Genomic DNA, 17096 nt, shown 5'->3' with positions numbered 1-17096 from the left:
AACAGTAAAAAAAAGATGAAATAATTACAGTAAGGGTTTAAAAGATAATATTTAAATGACAATCCAGTTCAACCTCACTGCGCTGCATGTGAACCTTTACTTTGGTAAGCAAACCGGATACAAAATACACTGCAGCAACTGGCCGCACAATACTTCCATCCAAGTGGCAAACCAAGGCTTAAGCTGCATTTTCAGTACACTATACGTGCGTCTTTAATAAATTGATATAAGAAAAATCAGTCGCACGATATGTGGCTTGTAATATTCATCATAATACTTAACGTGTTTGCGACAGTCTATCCACTTTGCGTTGTCGATGTGGAGCTACGTGGTTGCTAAGGGCTGGGCTTGGTTGCAGAACTCAATCGATTCGTTTTGATGTTTTATTGCCACCTAGTGGAAGAGGAGGAAACTGCTTTTTATAGCCTAACCAGAGTAAATGATTGCTGACGTGTTTCTGGAGCGAAATGATCTATTTCAAAGGAAGAAGGTGTATTCAAATATTAAAAAATGCAATAATATCATACACACACACACACACACACTTTTCTATCAACAGACATCTATAAAAAATTAAATCAAAGCAAACAGGAAGTTTTTAAAATCAAATTTAGTATATACATATATATCTTTTATAATATGTGTTTACATATATATAAGGCTCATACAGCTACCATGTTTGACATAAACTGCGGATCACAGTTCTCATACACAGTACACTTAATCACAGTTACAGATAGATCACCATATTCAGAATGCAGGTTCATTCAAACAAAAAGGCATTGTTGGATAAGTGGTCACACAGCACAGTAGAAATATTGTTTTATGTTGTAAAATTGATGATCAGGGAAGGGAAGGTTTAAATCTACTGAGGGTTTCTAAATCCTACATGGGACATGTACAAGTTACTCTATTGCATATGTGCTTTTTTTTAATAGTCAATTTGCACGTTCTCATATTTGTTAAAAGGCAAAGATATGAGAACATGTTTTAAAATGCCTATACATAAACACTATGTGCATATATGTTCAAACATACAGCAACAGTATAATTACATATATGATTGTGGATAGTTTTCAAAACATTTAGACATTGTACAAATAAAGTCCAATTTCTGATACAGTGTCAAAATGGTCTCAAGGCTTAACGTTAGGGAGAGTTGTAGACTTGAGTACAATTCTGATCAAATATACGCTGAATAATATCCATCAAAACATATATTAAATTGCGGCTTAATAGAGCTCTATGTTTTCAAACCATAGTTCCATTATGGCTTAATAGAGCTCTAAGTTTCGAACCATAGTTCCATTACGGTCTAATAGAGCTCTATGTTTTTGAACCATAGTTCCATTACGGTCTAATAGAGCTCTAAGTTTCGAACCATAGTTCCATTACAGTTTAATAGACTTCCATGTTTTTGAACCAAAGTTTTATTATGGCTAAGTTTTCGAACCATAGTTCCATTACAGTTTAATAGAGCTCTAAGTTTTTCAAACCATAGTTCCGTTACTGTTTAATAGAGCTCTAAGTTTTCGAACCATAGTTCCATTACGGTCTAATAGAGCTCCATGTTTTTGAACCAAAGTTTTATTATGGCTTAATAGAGCTCTACGTTTTCGAACCATAGTTCCATTACAGTTTTTAATAGAGCTCTATGTTTTTGCACTATAGTGCCATTACGGTCTAATAGAGCTCTAAGTTTCGAACCATAGTTCCATTACAGTTTAATAGAGCTCCATGTTTTTTTAAATTAAGTTTTATTATGGCTTAATAGGGCTCTAAGTTTTCGAACCATAGTTCCATTACAGTTTTTAATAGAGCTCTATGTTTTTGCACTATAGTGCCATTACGGTCTAATAGAGCTCTAAGTTTCGAACCATAGTTCCATTACGGTCTAATAGAGCTCCATGTTTTTGAAATTAAGTTTTATTATGGCTTAATAGAGTTCTAAGTTTTTGAACCATAGTTCCATTACAGTTTTTAATAGAGCTCTATGTTTTTGCACTATAGTGCCATTACGGTCTAATAGAGCTCTAAGTTTCGAACCATAGTTCCATTACAGTTTAATAGAGCTCCATGTTTTTTAAATTAAGTTTTATTATGGCTTAATAGGGCTCTAAGTTTTCAAACCATAGTTCCATTACAGTTTAATAGGGCTCTAAGTTTTTCAAACCATAGTTCCATTACAGCTTAATAGGGCTCTAAGTTTCGAACCATAGTTCCATTACAGTTTAATAAAGCTCTAAGTTTTCAACCCACAATTCCCATAATATGAAGGATATAAATAGGATGCAAAATGTCAGCTAGTTAGTTGCTATTTAGCTGCTACAACTTGAGCCACTTTTTTAAAGCCTTTATTTGTTTACATGTTTTGCTAATTGGCACTATTAGAAGTATGACAAATTAGCTATAAGCATTGCAGATATAAGGCCAATATTCGGACAATTACTCAGGGTGGACACCAGAGATAATGATCTCTTCCGAAAGTGTAAGACACACTTAATGTAGATTGTGTGTAGCACATCTGTGTTTTTGAAACTGACTGAGTTATGAGTCAGAAAATGTGTGGGTATTTTGATGCAAAAACCCTTTGATAATGATGAATATATATGCACATACTAGTTAAAAATATCTTATCATGAACCTCAGTATTCACTATTCACAGTAAGTATACGAAATAACACTTGGAAAGGAAAAATCCACCCTGACTTAGTCTCTTATACTTACACTATTACAATATAATAGGTGAATAGGTTGAAATTTTTTCTTTAGATTAAGTTAGGGTTCTCAATTCTTCAGAATGGTTTAAGAGGATGAGTAAAACAGGTTCAATGGGCACCCCCAAAGAAATGGCCATTATCCATGAAAATGTAAAAACTTAAACTGTGAAAACAAAAAGGTTTAGCGCCAGTTGCTGTTTTTTAACAACAAAGTATTTCTTGGTGGACTTTTCCTTTAACTCGCAGTTGACTTTTTCGGAAGTGCGTGATTATTAGTCAGTCGATCAGTCTTTTGTTCTTGAACTCGTTGACAGTCCACTATTATTATCATCGATCCTTAATATATGATCAGAGCAGCTTTTTGATCCAGCACTTTCACAGTTGACCAAAACTCCACATATGTATCAGACAAACATATAAAAAACTATAAAACTACTTAAAAAGGCTCAGAGAGTTAATAATACAAAATAAAAGCACAGTAGAATTTGGCCTCATTGCTCTGCTTTGATTGTCTTGTGTTTGGCTTGCTAGTCAGTATTTGGAGGTCTGTGGACGGAGAAGTGGGGTTAGGAGAAGTCCCACACACCGTCAGTGGGGTCTGTGGGGGTGGACGTCAGAGGGTGGCAGGACGGGGTGGGGGGGGAAGATACTGGAGGGTCCTCCAGGCTGGTGAGGGGCACTGCTGGGTACATGAGGCTGAGGAAGGAGTCTCTGGTGTGCCTCTTCACCTGTCACAGAACAACACAACTCAGCTCAAACAATGGCAAAACATAAAGTATCAGCACTCACATATGTTGTTATATTGTATGTATTCTGGCTAAACTACTGTGTTATAATACTATGGTTAATAGTATGGTCTTGTGTTTGAAGTATATTGTATTAAACATAATTATTTAATAAAGTCGGTTAAAGTCTGAGTATAGTCAACAAAACTAAGCTATGTTAGCAGCTCTGTGAGGCTTAATGTAGGCAAACGTTGCTTTGAGTTAAATGCTAACATTAGCAGAATGTTAGCGAGCACAATGACAATGCTAATATGCAGATTTGTATCAAGAAATATATAATACTGCTATGTCAGCTAGCTATTTAGCTGCTGCAACATTTTTTTAGCCTATTTTGTTTTGGTAAATTGCAAGAATTAAAAGTTAGCTGAATTAGCTATTAGCCGTTTCTGTTGTACTGTACTCATGAAGGTTCAGGCACTATCACTGGATTCCTTTGAGGATTCTCAGGTTAATTCAGCATTTAAAAGGCACACATCTTTCCCTATTATTTTCAACCAGCTTTTCTGACATTTTTAGATATATTGTTTACCTTGTTCACTTTCTTAGTTTGGCTGGTTATTAGGGTAACACTAGCTAGTTGGCCCTAAACAAAGAATACAGCGGTGCCTGGTAGCAATAGAGCTGTAGGCATTTGGTCAAAAAACTTGTTTTTAATAAACCTTAATATTGAGTCTAATGTTCTTTTACATCTTGTTTTTCATTTTTTTTATAAATATGAATAATTATCTTACATGACATGCTAAAAAATAGTGTAGAAAGAGTCACGAAGTCTCTCTAAAATATGCTAACGTAAGCTAACATTAACCACCAGCTATGTTTCCGGTCGTACCAGACCAAGTAAGGTTGTAGCAGCAAACTCTACAAGTGTGTCGAATTGGAAAAGAATGTATTTAATTGATATTAGATTTCATTTGTTTGCGTAAGATTGTGTTTTTTTTCTCAGAAGTTTCCTGTTAAAGAACAGCTAATGCTAACATTTATCAAGCAACTAGAAGGTATCCTGTGGTGAACTTGTCAGACAAGTGGATATGTTCGCCTGTAGGTGACACCAGACGGAAATTCTGTATAATATTTCCAATAAATTTTTTTGGGACCATGAATTTCTACAAAAAAACTAGTTTAAAAAATAGTCCGTTACACTCACAGTGAGAGCTGCTTCCATAGCAACGGTTATTTCTATAGCCTTCTTAAAAGGAGCCAACCTAGCTGTTTTTACTCACATTAAATGGAAACGTTTTTCACTGATGGTGAGGTAAGATGAGGTGAATTGGACCGCATGAATCAGAGTCTGTTGACATTTTCGTCAAATTAACCGGACTTCTTTCAGCGGATTGATATGATTACAGTTAGTCCTCCGGATTGTGTGATTAGAGCCGCATCCCTAGCAACGGTCTGTTCTTCATAACAACAGTCTGCTATCGAGAACTAACAGACCTCTGAATGCCGTAATTAACCAATCAGAATCGAGTATTTAACACAGCCGTGTAATAAGCAGTTATAACAAGTGGGGACAGACAGAAGCCTCGTCGTTCTCACGACAACAGTGTTAGAATAAAGTGATTTTACAGGGGAGCTCCACTGAGAGGAGCTGGCATTACTACTAAACACCCACCTGCTTGAAGAAGGCGTGGGTCAACAGTGTGGATGCTGACGGTCTAAGGAAGACAAAACCAGGACAAACATTTTCATCCAGGGTTGTGTTTTCAATGAGAAAAATTGTGAAATAAAGCAGACTGGTCCTTTACTGTAAGTACCTGCGCTCAGGCTGCTGCTGCAGACACAGCTGGACCAGGTTGTGCAGAGTGGCAGAGTGGTTTTTGGGCCCGGGGCTCTGAGGTCGATCTGTGGGAGGAGCCGTAGCGCTGTGCGTCAGGCTTCCTGTAGCCACGCTCTCCCCGATGCCGGAGTCCACCCCGGACCGTGACACCTTCAGCCCCCCCAGCTCACCCAGCGGGAAGGGAGCCACGTCCAGGAGGCAGCAGTGGGAGCCGCGCAGCTTCTGGAGCAGCATCTGAAGAGGAAGATTCAAACTTCAATGCAATTTCGGACTTTGGGTGAACTGATCTTTGAAGGTTTCGTTACCTGAGTGGGTGGCATATCCTGGAAAGGCACCCTGCCGCTGACCAGCTCACAGGCCACGATACCTACACTGTAGATATCTGACTTCACTCCATAACCGTGCAGGTCCTACTGAGAGCAACACCATGTAAAGAGGAGACAGAATACATTAGAATAAGGCTGGAAATAATGCAGGCATTGAGCTTATGCTCCGGAAAAGTGGAGTATCCGTCTTAATCTAGTGAGTCCTGACCTGTCGCAGCAGCTCGGGGCTCAGCCAGGGCAGCAGAGCGGGGCTGTGGTGGGGCATGTCGAACACCGCTCTCATCCTCTTCCCCTCACGCATCATACTGTAAACACTGTGCAGCCCAGAGAGGTAGACACGCCCCTCTCCTGACAACAGGATGTGACTGGCCTTCACCCCCCTGGAAGAAGTGGAATATGACAGACAATAAGAGGCAAAATATCTAAACTCAATCTATCTTATAATGTTTCCTGTCTCACACTCACCGGTGTACGTAACCCATCTGGTGCAAGTATTCCAAGGCTTTCAGCACTCCATACAGCAGGTACGCTATGAGGGATTCACTCATTCCATCTGGGAAATATGTTCTTAGTAAGGTGTCTGCAGAGCCTGCAGACAGGCGGAGAGGGGAAAGGACGCAAAAGCATGTCTAATCAACTATTAAATCCATTGTCAGATCTTGCAGATGTAGTAAATTTGGTTTTAAGAATAAAACAAAGAAAAATACAAAGTTATTGAAGTGAAAAAGTTGCTGACCATAGGCCATGAGCGGTGTGAGGACCCACAGCTGGCAGCAGGAGCTGAAAACCAGGCGAGAGGTCAGCAGGTTGGGGTGACGGAACAGCCTGGACAGCAGAACCTCGTTCTGGCGTTTTACACACAATCAGACAGAAACAAAGCCGCATGGAGAGCAGCTATTAGTTGATTATAGGTTTAGAGAAGCATGTCTGATACACTTAAACATTTTTTTAATAAAGCTCACCATGAGCTGCAGCAGCTCCTCCTCGGTGCACTCGTCCAGGTTGGTTTGTTTGACGGCCACTAGCTGGCCGGTTGGGATGTATCGTGCCATGTTTACCTGGCTCAGGTTATTGAAGCCCCTCCCTGTGATACAAAGCATTGACTTGAACTGAAATCTAACTGCATATACAGCTGTCAAATTTTGTCTTGATTGCTCTAATGGTCAGACTCAAGTGAACGTTGTTGTGCACTCACCCAGCTCAGACAGCAGCTGGTAGTGGGCCGGCACAGCTGAGAGTCCTGTGATGTCATCGCCTCCTGCCGGGCCTTGCAGAGTGTATTCAGAACCGTCACAGCTCTGCAGGGACGCACACACACATCAGCCAGCACACACATATTATGCATTTATATCAAAAGTAGATGTGGTGTCAGTGTTTATTATATACGTAACTCAACATTTAAAGAAGAGCGGTCACTTTAAATGAGATTCTATGACCTTCATCAACCTCTGCTAATAACCAGAAGGACATTAATTGATATTGACAGAACATGGGGAGTAAAAACTAATTAAAAAACAGCTCTGATCTTAATAACTGTTTTAACATAATAAATCAATGAGCACCTAAATGCTAACGTCAACTTGCTCATACTGTGACTACATACAATGACTATGTTAATTAGGGGTGGGAATCAAGGGTACGATATGCAATACAATGCGTTACGGTAAAACACAGTACGATACGATACGGTACGGTACAATACGATACGAAAAAAAAAGATACGATACAATACAATGCGGTACAGAACGATACAATAAGGTACGGTACAATACAGTACAATACGAAACGGTACGGTACGATACGGTACGATACGGTACGATACGGTACGATAAGGTACGGTACGATACGATACGATACGATACGATTCGTTACGGTACGGTACGGTACGATAAGATACGATACGATACGATACGTTACGGTGCGGTACGTTACGTTACGTTACGTTACGTTACGAAACGATACGATACGATACGGTGCGATACGATACATTACGATAAGATTCGTTACGATACGGTACGGTACGGTACGGTACGGTACGGTACGATACGCTACCATACGATATATTACGATATATTACGATATATTACGATACGATACGCGATGCAATACATGGCCCAAGATAATGATAACATCACGATACAGTGATTGTGCAATAACTGATAAATTGCAAGACAATCATATAATGATACATCACAATATTTGACTAACGGAAGAATACAAAATGCCCCTAAAAAAGGTAACGTGTAAAATTAATGCATTCATTAACTGTAATTTGGTGTCTTTTTCACAGAATTTGCCACAAATTGAGATGAAACAATGATGCGGTGACTCAAATTGGCGGGAAAATCTGTTTTGACAAATATTGTAACACTGGGTGTAAGTTCCTGTTTTTGTTTGCTGTTGTTCTGCAGTTGTTTATTGAGGGAGGTGTCCATCGTAGTGTGTAATGGCTGAGAGGTAGCTCCGGGGGAGGGAAGAGGGAGTTACAATATTTCATTGTAATCCATCCAATAGTTGTTGAGATATTTCAGTCCGGACCAACCCACTATAAATACAGTAAACCTACATTGTTACTTGTATTAAAAATAACCAAACTGAGCCTGTAAAAAATTTCACATACTGCCCCTTTAATTATGCTTTCAACACATTAACCAGTTTTGAGGTAGTGGGGGAATGTGTGGCAAAAATGGCTGACGAAGGAAGGAAGGGGGATGCTTGCAGTTGTGCAGACAGATATTTGGGACAGAGTATGGTTCTGTTTCAGCATCAGACTGCTGCCGGTGTCTGATGCGCCTTTGTTTAAAACACACCAGCTGATTGTGTTTTACTGGTTTTAACCATACTTTCCCAAATGTTGGTCTGCATTATCAAGGGGGGAAAATGACCTTTAAAAACAGTATATTTTAAGTAGTTAAAAATAAGTATTTAATATGAATGCCTGCATTTAGGATAATAAGTTATATAAGTATTCAACATCCAATTTTGCAATAGAGTTTTTACATGGAATATTACTGATTCATTAAAGGGGCACTCTGCTGATTTTATAGCAATGTTGAGTCTGCTGTATAATGTCTTGTGTGTCTGTGGAGGAGCCTTGTTAAGTCTGATCAGGGTCTGTGCCTGTGTCCAAATTCTGTACTAAGAGGCTAATGAGTGAGATGAAACCGTAGTATGTGAAATGCAAACTATTACACTGTGCCATGCAGTGCTGACTACAACAACAACAGGATCCATAACACTTTACTTTAAGTGTGAATATAATCTTAAATATGTACATATTCTAAATAACCTCATTGTTTGGTACCATCATTGTACGTATTGTCGTTGCTTTAATGTACCACAATTACCATCTCCAAGAGACAAAGAGGTTCTGAGGACATGTAGTGATAATATTCGCTGATGGCTCTGAGCTGTTTGTCTGAAAACATGCCAACTACTGTTTATTCATACTAGAGCATGTTGGGTAAAGTAGCCTTAATGGGTGTTTAGGGCATAGAATGCAATTTCATATGCAGCTTTGGGCGTCATTAAAAATGAATTACAAATGTCACCTTGCATAAAGGATCTATTGAAAAAGAATTGCATTATGGGAATTGTAGTATCCACTGTTTTTGGAGCTTGACACATACTGAGAACTTAAAATCTGGAGATATTTGCCTTTTTCCGCCAATTTTGACTGATTTTATTTTAAAGAGGGGGTATAATGCTGTTTCATATTCTAAGACATATGTATATTTTTATAATGTTGGATGTCCAGACTAAACGTGGGTGAAGTTTCAAATCTGTAGGTAAAAGTATGTTGGAGTAGTCCCCAGGTGTCTCAGCTCAGTCTGCAGGCCGCTGTGAACGCCAGGTTTCACACAGTTTTTTTCCTATAAGCTGGCTTCGGAGAGCTGGCCAATCAGAAGAAAGCTGGGTTTCTTAAAGGGACAGAGCTGACTGAGTCGTTTCAGGCAGAGGCTGTATGAGGGCCTGCATTTTTTTTTTTTAACTGTAAATTATGCTAAGCAACTCCACAGGTATTATAAAGTGAAATATGAAGCTTGAAATCAGCATAATAACTCCCCTTTAATCTGCCTCTAGTAATCGCTTATGCTATGGAATATTAAATTGATTGAGTGCCCCTTTAAATGTGATTAACAGCGCTAACTGCTGCAATATAATTCCAAGAGCTTCTGTCTTTTACAACTTTAAGGCGAGGGTTAAGCACCTTCAGACGGCTGATAAATGAAGAGACATGAAATGATGGGAGAGCTTCAGTGTGACGCCTGTCTCCATGCTGACAGAGTCTTGGCTACTGACCAGGAACTGGTGGCTGGTGTCCTCATAGCGCTCCTCTATGTCCAAGGGCTGGACCTGAGCGTGGGAGATGCAGGAACAGTCCTGGTGAAGGGGGGGCAGGAGCACACAGGTGAGACATGCCCAAAGGGAATAGGAGTGGAGAGGAAACATGGAGGTAGGATGGAGCGGAGGATGATACACTGCCTCCGGGGAAGGTTGGGAGGGTCAGAGATGAGGTAAGAGAAGCAAGCATCGAGGAATGTGAGCTGCGAGGGCACTTACAGAGCATTATATCGGAAGTGGTGAGTGAAGAGGGAATCAGAGGGGTGATAACAGGCAGTAAGAGGCAGCTAATGTGTCCCAACAGAGCCAGATAATAGCTGCATACATAATTAGATGTAAGGGTTGCACATATAACATGTATAATTATTGATATTTTCCTTAATATATGTGTAAATGCAGATGCAAAGGGGTTACACCTTGTAGACAAGCTATCAAAAGAATATTTGGAAGCTCACTTGACAGAAAATGCAAATGTAATATATTATTATTAATGCATCGATATCTGGAAGCTCATAGTATTTTATACACTTTAAATAATCTTTGAATTTACCATATCCCACCAGAGGCATCAGAATCAGCCCACAGGTCGTGACTACCTCGTAGGTCATAATTGGCACGCACGGAGGCACACAGCAAAAACCATGCAGCGTGATATTCTTACCAAGAAAGACATGGAGTCCTTTTGGCGATGCTAAAATCACAGGCTTTGTCATTCATCCGCTCACAGGCCAAAGGGGACCGATCGCGATGGAGGGAGAAAGGAGGATGCAGCGCAGCAGTGAAATTTGAGACAAACGGCGAATCCCCCACTAGACTAGAAAGCAGCCATCCAACCTCAGCCATTCATCCATCCGTCTGCAGGTAACCTGGCTGCATCAGCTGATCTAGAGATCGGAGGAGAGTGTATGAAATTCAACGGCGGGGATCCCCGTTCAGGTGTGAGTCAGTGGAGGGAAAATTGTGAATGAAGCTAGAAAACATTGTTTGGATGTAGAGTATCATCTTCCCGTTCAACCTTCATACATTTTTTTCCAGTTGGCTTTGTTTGTAATGCACTAGAAGGAGATCCTGTCAGTTCTACGTAAAACTACTTTTGTTGATTACAGAAAAATGTAAAGTGTAACAACACAATAATTTTTTAAAAATTGGATTCTATTTAAGATTTACTGCAGCCATTTTAGAATAATCAAAGGGCGACTGTATTCAAACATGTCGCGTCTGTCGTCTGACAGTTAATGACAATTAGCAATTTGCAATAAGCTAGTTATCGCATTAAGAATAGCACCGTTTTATACGTTGATTTTTAATAACGAACAAAGAAAATATTGGAAGAGCAACATAACAACAATAACACCCCCTGTAGGTGTACCATTTCGGTAGGCTTACTTATATAAATACATTTTCATGGTTCAAGCTCAAGCATTGAAATAACGTTAGATCACTTAAAGAAAATGTCTCATATTTATGGTTTTAATTTAAAGTATGCTGTAATAAAACGAAGCTACTTACGTTCTCCTCGCTCCAGCAGCTCGTGCGCTTCGACGTAAACAAGTTAAAAATACAAAGGAGAGCCTGATATCCTAAACGACGCTTGGTCCACAAAGTTCATATTCTTTCACTGCAGGACCAAATTACATTAAGTGTGCATAAAGTAGTTAACTGTAGAGTCAATATCGAACAACATAACATCCCAAGACGAAAATTGCATATAGGACTTTTAATTTGACACAGATAATTGACGCGCGATTTAAACGTCATTGAGCTAACTGTCGCGCGATGATGACGTAGCTGGATCGCCCTCCCTGATGGGAGGACCGTCACATTTGCAATTTGACCGTAAACTGGAGTAGTCGTGTAATTACAGCGGATACTTTCTGCCTGCTCTGTGTTTTGTAGCTTATTATCACGAGCAAATGAGCTAATTGATTTGTTATCTCAGACAACGCCCAGTTGCCATATGTTACACGTCACGCAATGAACGTGACAGTGACAGAGTGACTTCTCGCACATAAAACAAGCTAGTTTAGCTAGCTAGCTAGCTCGCTCGGCTAAGTCAAACAACTTTGGGGTCTCACTCCGTGCGTTGGAGAAGCAACGAGCTCAACTGAAGTAAGCAGTGTAACCCAAAGTGCGTGTTTGATCAGCAGGTCGGATAGTTTCTGTGCTCATTTTCAACTGGTCTGCACTTCAAATGGCTTTGGTAACAGCATTCAGAAGACTTGCTCACGTAAGACTACGAGAATATACGCGGAGGACGGCGGCTTTAACGTCAAGTGCCTGGCTGACGGGTCATAGGAGCTTTACCACCGCCACACAACCTCTGAGGTAGGTTACTTTATGTAAAGAGCTCCCTACAGTGCAGAGCAAACTTTGAACCCAAACGCTCCGAATGCCCATCACGGTTTTGTAAGCACAGAGCCGCATGCCAAACTCCATTCATAAAACGGAGAGTTTTAGATCCAACTTTTTATGAGCCCACACCTGGAAGCTTTTTGGGTAGAAAATGACTGAAGACTCTTTTCTTATGTCCATTACGCTTTTCGGTGCTAGGGTCACCTTATATGAGGCACCTGCGTAGGACTGGTGTGTCCTCGTAAAAGTGTTTTTGTTCCCTCAGCTGATCCTCCTCTGGAATCACTGTATTATTAAGCCAATGTGGAGAAATCAGCTCGACCACTATCAAAACCCTAAAGGACTAATTGAATCGAACTATGTGGCGTTTGTGCATAAGAGGCTATTAAAGCTCCTGTGAGAAGTTGTTTGCTGGTTATGAAACAGACTGAAATTAATTCTGTTTACTCTATATGACCTACAAAAGCAAACCAGACCATCAGCGACAAGATTGGTTATTTCTATACAGTTATTTTTAATGCCTCAAACCACTGGTGGGGGGTAGCTGTCAGATGAAGCGGTTAACTGAACACTGCGGTTGTTTACTGTTTCCAGGGCAAACATTTAAAGTGAGTGATGCATATGCATTTTGCATTTTTAAAGTGTCAGATTTTTTAACAGAGTTTGGCCTGAGATGTTTCCCAAGGAAGAGTAAAGAAAAATCAGTGCAGAAATAATAAGTCATAAAATGTAAACAAAAGCAGCGTGCCGTTAATCATTTAATCTGACACCTAGCCCCCACCAGCAGTTTCAGTCATTAAAAATAACTACATAGAAATAATCAGTCTTCTCGCTGATGGTCTGGTTTGCTTTTGTAGGTCATATAGAGTAAACAGAATTAACTTCAGTCTGTTTCATAACCTGTGAAAAAACTCCTCACAACAGCTTTAACCAGGAATAGTCCCACTGAGATTAACAATCTCTTTTTCAAGGGGGACCTGGCAAAGAGAGGCAGCAGCATAATATACACATAGTTGCAGACAAACACACAAATGGGACATTTAAAGAACACAAAAGAGAAGATGACGAGCATTAGCAACTCCCATTTTGTATGATAAAACTGTTTAGCAACCAGGTAAATTAAAAACCCTGTGTGCCACAATGTAGCAAAAGTAGCGTTACATTCTTGGACAGTGATTGTTGAACCTTGGATGAGGCTGAAGTGATCCATCCTTCTGTTCAGCTACAAGGCTTTGATCAAGGTTAGGCGTCCCAGGGCCAAACAGCTTGTCAAACCCCCCCCCTTGTTGCACAAAGCAGGTTTGGCCTTAAACGTGTAAACACCGGCCCTGACCCTCACGTAACTGCAGTTTTCAAAAGTCCACACTGACTGGCGATCAACATTTCCGAGGGTTCAGCCTGTTTTTGTCTTACAGGGTCACGCAGTGCACGAGCGAGTATGGATGAAAGTTTTATAATTGACATATTTCGTAAAGCGGATTACATATGGGCTCTGCCGGTCCTGAGATTACCAAAAGGTCATTGAACATGTATGGTGGAGGAAGTGAGAGAGGTTTAGACCTTGGACGTTTGGTGTTGATGCTTATGTGCAGTTAAAAAAACAAGTTGCACCAGAGGACGTGTGCAGCCTCCTATACACTGACAATGTTGCCATCTTACTTGATTCCTATCTAAAAGCTCACTCCAGCAAAATAGTTACTTTAACAGCCATACTAATCAGATGAGGAATGTTTATCCTGAATGTCCTACATGTCACCTACGAAATCCTCCCCTTATTTGTGTGTGATGTCGTTTTATAACCGACCTCATTAATTAATTTATTCTCCGGTGCCAGAGCAACATTTTGTTTTTTCATTGTGAACCATTCTTAACTGAAACTGAGAAATAACTTTCAGTGAGTCTCTGGATTTCCCAAGGCGTTTGAAGGCATCATAGGCAGAGACGCTTTTCTTTTTACAAGCATTAACCATAGAAGGTCAAGTTAGGTTTCCAGCACAATTTGGGTTTAGTTGTGACTTTTCTAACGCCCTTTTTCAACGTGGATTTTAAGGGTTGCAACCAACTATTTTTCATGGTCGTGTAAGCAGACTTTTTTGGTTCCATAAAATGTCAAAAAAAATTGCAAAATTAAAATATGAAATTGACTTATACTATAATGTAAGACAAGAAAACTCAGGAACTTGTGATATTTAAGAAGCTGGATTCATCAAATATTAGTAGAATTTAATTTTAGATTAAAGAATGACTTAAATATGGTCTAATTGTTGCAAAATTATACTTTTTATTTACTAACCTGACTATATATTAAGTTGTAAGAATTTATGTTTTGCACCCAACATTAAGGGAGGATTAATATGCCTTAGCAGATGCCTGCGATTTGCGTAGGTGCAACTTTACTGGAGTTAAACCATCGAGTGGAAATGTAGCATTTATACAGCACTATATATATAAAATAGACCAGTATACCAATATCTCTGCACTCTAACACACCTGATTCTAATGTGTCGCTAGTTACCAATCCCCTGAGACGCTTCAGTTGGTTGATAACGAGCAGATCATTCAAATCAGGTGTATAGGGAAGGTGGTCCTCCAGGAGCAGGGTTGCCCTCCCCTGATATAGACAGTAATGATCTGTACGATGAATGTTCTGTATATAGTTAACACATTTCTTAGTTTCCCACATTTTGAAGCACTTTGACATGTGACCATATCTGCCCACTAGAGGGCAGTGAAGTGACAGTCAGGTCTGTTTCAAGCCTGTGAGGTGAGTTATTAGTTCTGACCTCTCCTGTAAGAATATCTCGACTTAAGAAATATTTCAGGTATGTAAAACAGAAACAAATGATTAACATAAAGTGTGTTCTTTGCGTGTGTGTGTCTCAGGGCGGACAATAAGGTGACGGTCCACTTCATCAACAGAGACGGGGAGAAGATCACAGTGAAGGGCGCGCCTGGAGACTCACTGCTAGATATCGTCATTAATGAAGACCTCGACTTTGACGGCTTTGGTACGAACACACTCACACTCTCTCTGCATGACACCCGTGTTACAAACCATCCTGCGAGTATCATACCATAGAACCACTGAGCTGCGACTGAGCTTAATCTCAGCCATCAGAAGTTGTATAAAAATGTGTGTGTGTTGCTGCCTTCAGGAGCGTGCGAGGGAACCCTGGCGTGCTCCACGTGCCATCTGATCTTCGATGAGGACATCTACAAGCAGCTGGGGCCGGTCACAGACGAGGAGATGGACATGCTCGACTTAGCCTACGGACTGACTGACACGTAAGTGACACAAACACATCTATGATGAAAAAATGTGATATTTACTGGTACTTTTTAATCTGATTATTTGTTGTTGTGTAAAGTTTTTCTATATAAAACAAGCCGATAAAAATACAACAGATGATGTCATCCTCATCCTTTTAGAAAGTGATCTCACACCCTTACACGATGCTGATGAGCTAGTTCTGTTGATGTAATGAGATTTGTCAGAGCTGATCAGTTAATCATTGAAGGACAAAGAGGTAAACAAAGGAGGGCGACGCCCCCTTTCACAGCATTACAATTAACCTACAAACGGCTGCACCCTTCTGTAAGCACTGTATTGTTATTACCTCTTCATAGTAGTTTGTATTTAAAGTGGCAGAGATCCCTTTTTCATGCTGCGTTTAAAGACTGTTGATGAAATCTGCTTACAGGTCTCGCCTGGGTTGCCAGATCTGTCTGACGAAGTCCATGGAGGGCGTCGTGGCCAGGGTTCCCGAGAGCGTAGCGGACATCAGACAGAGCAAAGACGGCTCCTCTTAACGGGGGGGAACCCGTGCGTGCAGACAGTGTGGTTGCGCCCCGTCAGAACTGAGGGTACACGGGCGCGATGGTAGGTGCGAATCTGTCAGCACATGTCGTCTGCAACAATGTTGTCCCTCCTTTTTTTTAAAGACACACATTTCCAGCTCTGGGTAAACAGGAACATTGACTCAAACGTACTTTTATAGACGGTAAAAAAAATTGACGAGGCAAGATTTTTAGAATGAAACTGTAACTTTAGGTGCACAGGGCGGCCTTTGTTACCTGTAGAGAACTTTGCTGTCCTGGTGTGGAATCAAAGCATAATGAGATCTACACACACACACCTATGACATCATATTAACTGTGTCAATCCGCTCTGATTAAAGGTTTTTCCATTTGAATCAATCTCAGAAAACCTTTGTCGCCTCGGATGAAACATGAAAATAAGCTCATAACGAACCTCAAGTGACAGTTTATAAAGCCGACGCCAGCCTGTCGCTGTTTTACTCCTCTCCTTCGGCGCTGCCTTCGATTATCAAGAAAGCATTTTTATCTTTTTTTTGTCGCTCTGATTTAAAAACCGGCACTGAAAACGATTGAGATGTGGTCGAGATGCAACACTAGCCCGTCCTCCTTCCCGCGTGAACTCGGTCATATCCACTGAACAATGCAACGAAGCGGTACGCAGCCGATCGCAGCGACTGAAACGTTTGAACCGACTAACAGTTCTCGACGCCTTAAAGATTGTGCTGATGCTGACATCCCCCCCGACCTATATTATTTTATTCTCAACATGTATACCCCTACTATTGTTTGATCGAAGCTTTCATGTAACCATATAATTTCATCATGTGATTGTACATAGCTAGAACACACATATATCTATGTAAAGAGTGAGAAACAATGTAATAAAAATCACCTTTCTAACGGCGTGTTGAACTGTCAGTTTTTACATGTTGTTTGTTGTTTACCTAAAATATGAACCAACAATTCACACACT

At 40.3% G+C, this 17096-nt stretch overlaps 2 protein-coding genes across 2 annotated transcripts; one reads left to right on the top strand and one right to left on the bottom strand.

The window, feature by feature from the left end:
• Window positions 1-665: 665 nt before the first annotated feature.
• stradb (STE20 related adaptor beta) lies at window positions 666-11691 on the bottom strand. Its single transcript, XM_069675307.1, has 12 exons — window positions 11462-11691; window positions 10614-10836; window positions 9911-9991; window positions 6804-6906; window positions 6571-6692; window positions 6345-6453; window positions 6074-6197; window positions 5817-5988; window positions 5588-5692; window positions 5260-5516; window positions 5118-5160; window positions 666-3448 (listed from the first exon to the last, which is right to left on the bottom strand). The coding sequence occupies exons 2-12, from the start codon at window positions 10623-10625 to the stop codon at window positions 3287-3289; spliced, it is 1290 nt and encodes a 429-aa protein (XP_069531408.1). The 5' UTR covers window positions 10626-10836; window positions 11462-11691; the 3' UTR covers window positions 666-3286.
• Window positions 11692-11772: 81 nt separating this feature from the next.
• fdx1 (ferredoxin 1) lies at window positions 11773-17023 on the top strand. Its single transcript, XM_069675308.1, has 4 exons — window positions 11773-12277; window positions 15188-15312; window positions 15460-15589; window positions 16006-17023. Exons 1-4 carry the CDS (start codon window positions 12144-12146, stop codon window positions 16112-16114), a joined length of 498 nt encoding a protein of 165 aa, XP_069531409.1. The 5' UTR covers window positions 11773-12143; the 3' UTR covers window positions 16115-17023.
• The last annotated feature ends 73 nt before the right edge of the window (window positions 17024-17096 follow it).

Source organism: Semicossyphus pulcher, unplaced genomic scaffold (assembly GCF_022749685.1).
Source record: "Semicossyphus pulcher isolate SPU_LCO1_2020_fin unplaced genomic scaffold, fSemPul1.0.p SCAF_24, whole genome shotgun sequence".
Lineage (NCBI taxonomy): Eukaryota > Metazoa > Chordata > Actinopteri > Labriformes > Labridae > Semicossyphus > Semicossyphus pulcher.
Note: the sequence above shows the minus strand (reverse complement) of the source record. Positions and strands in the feature narration are given on the sequence as shown.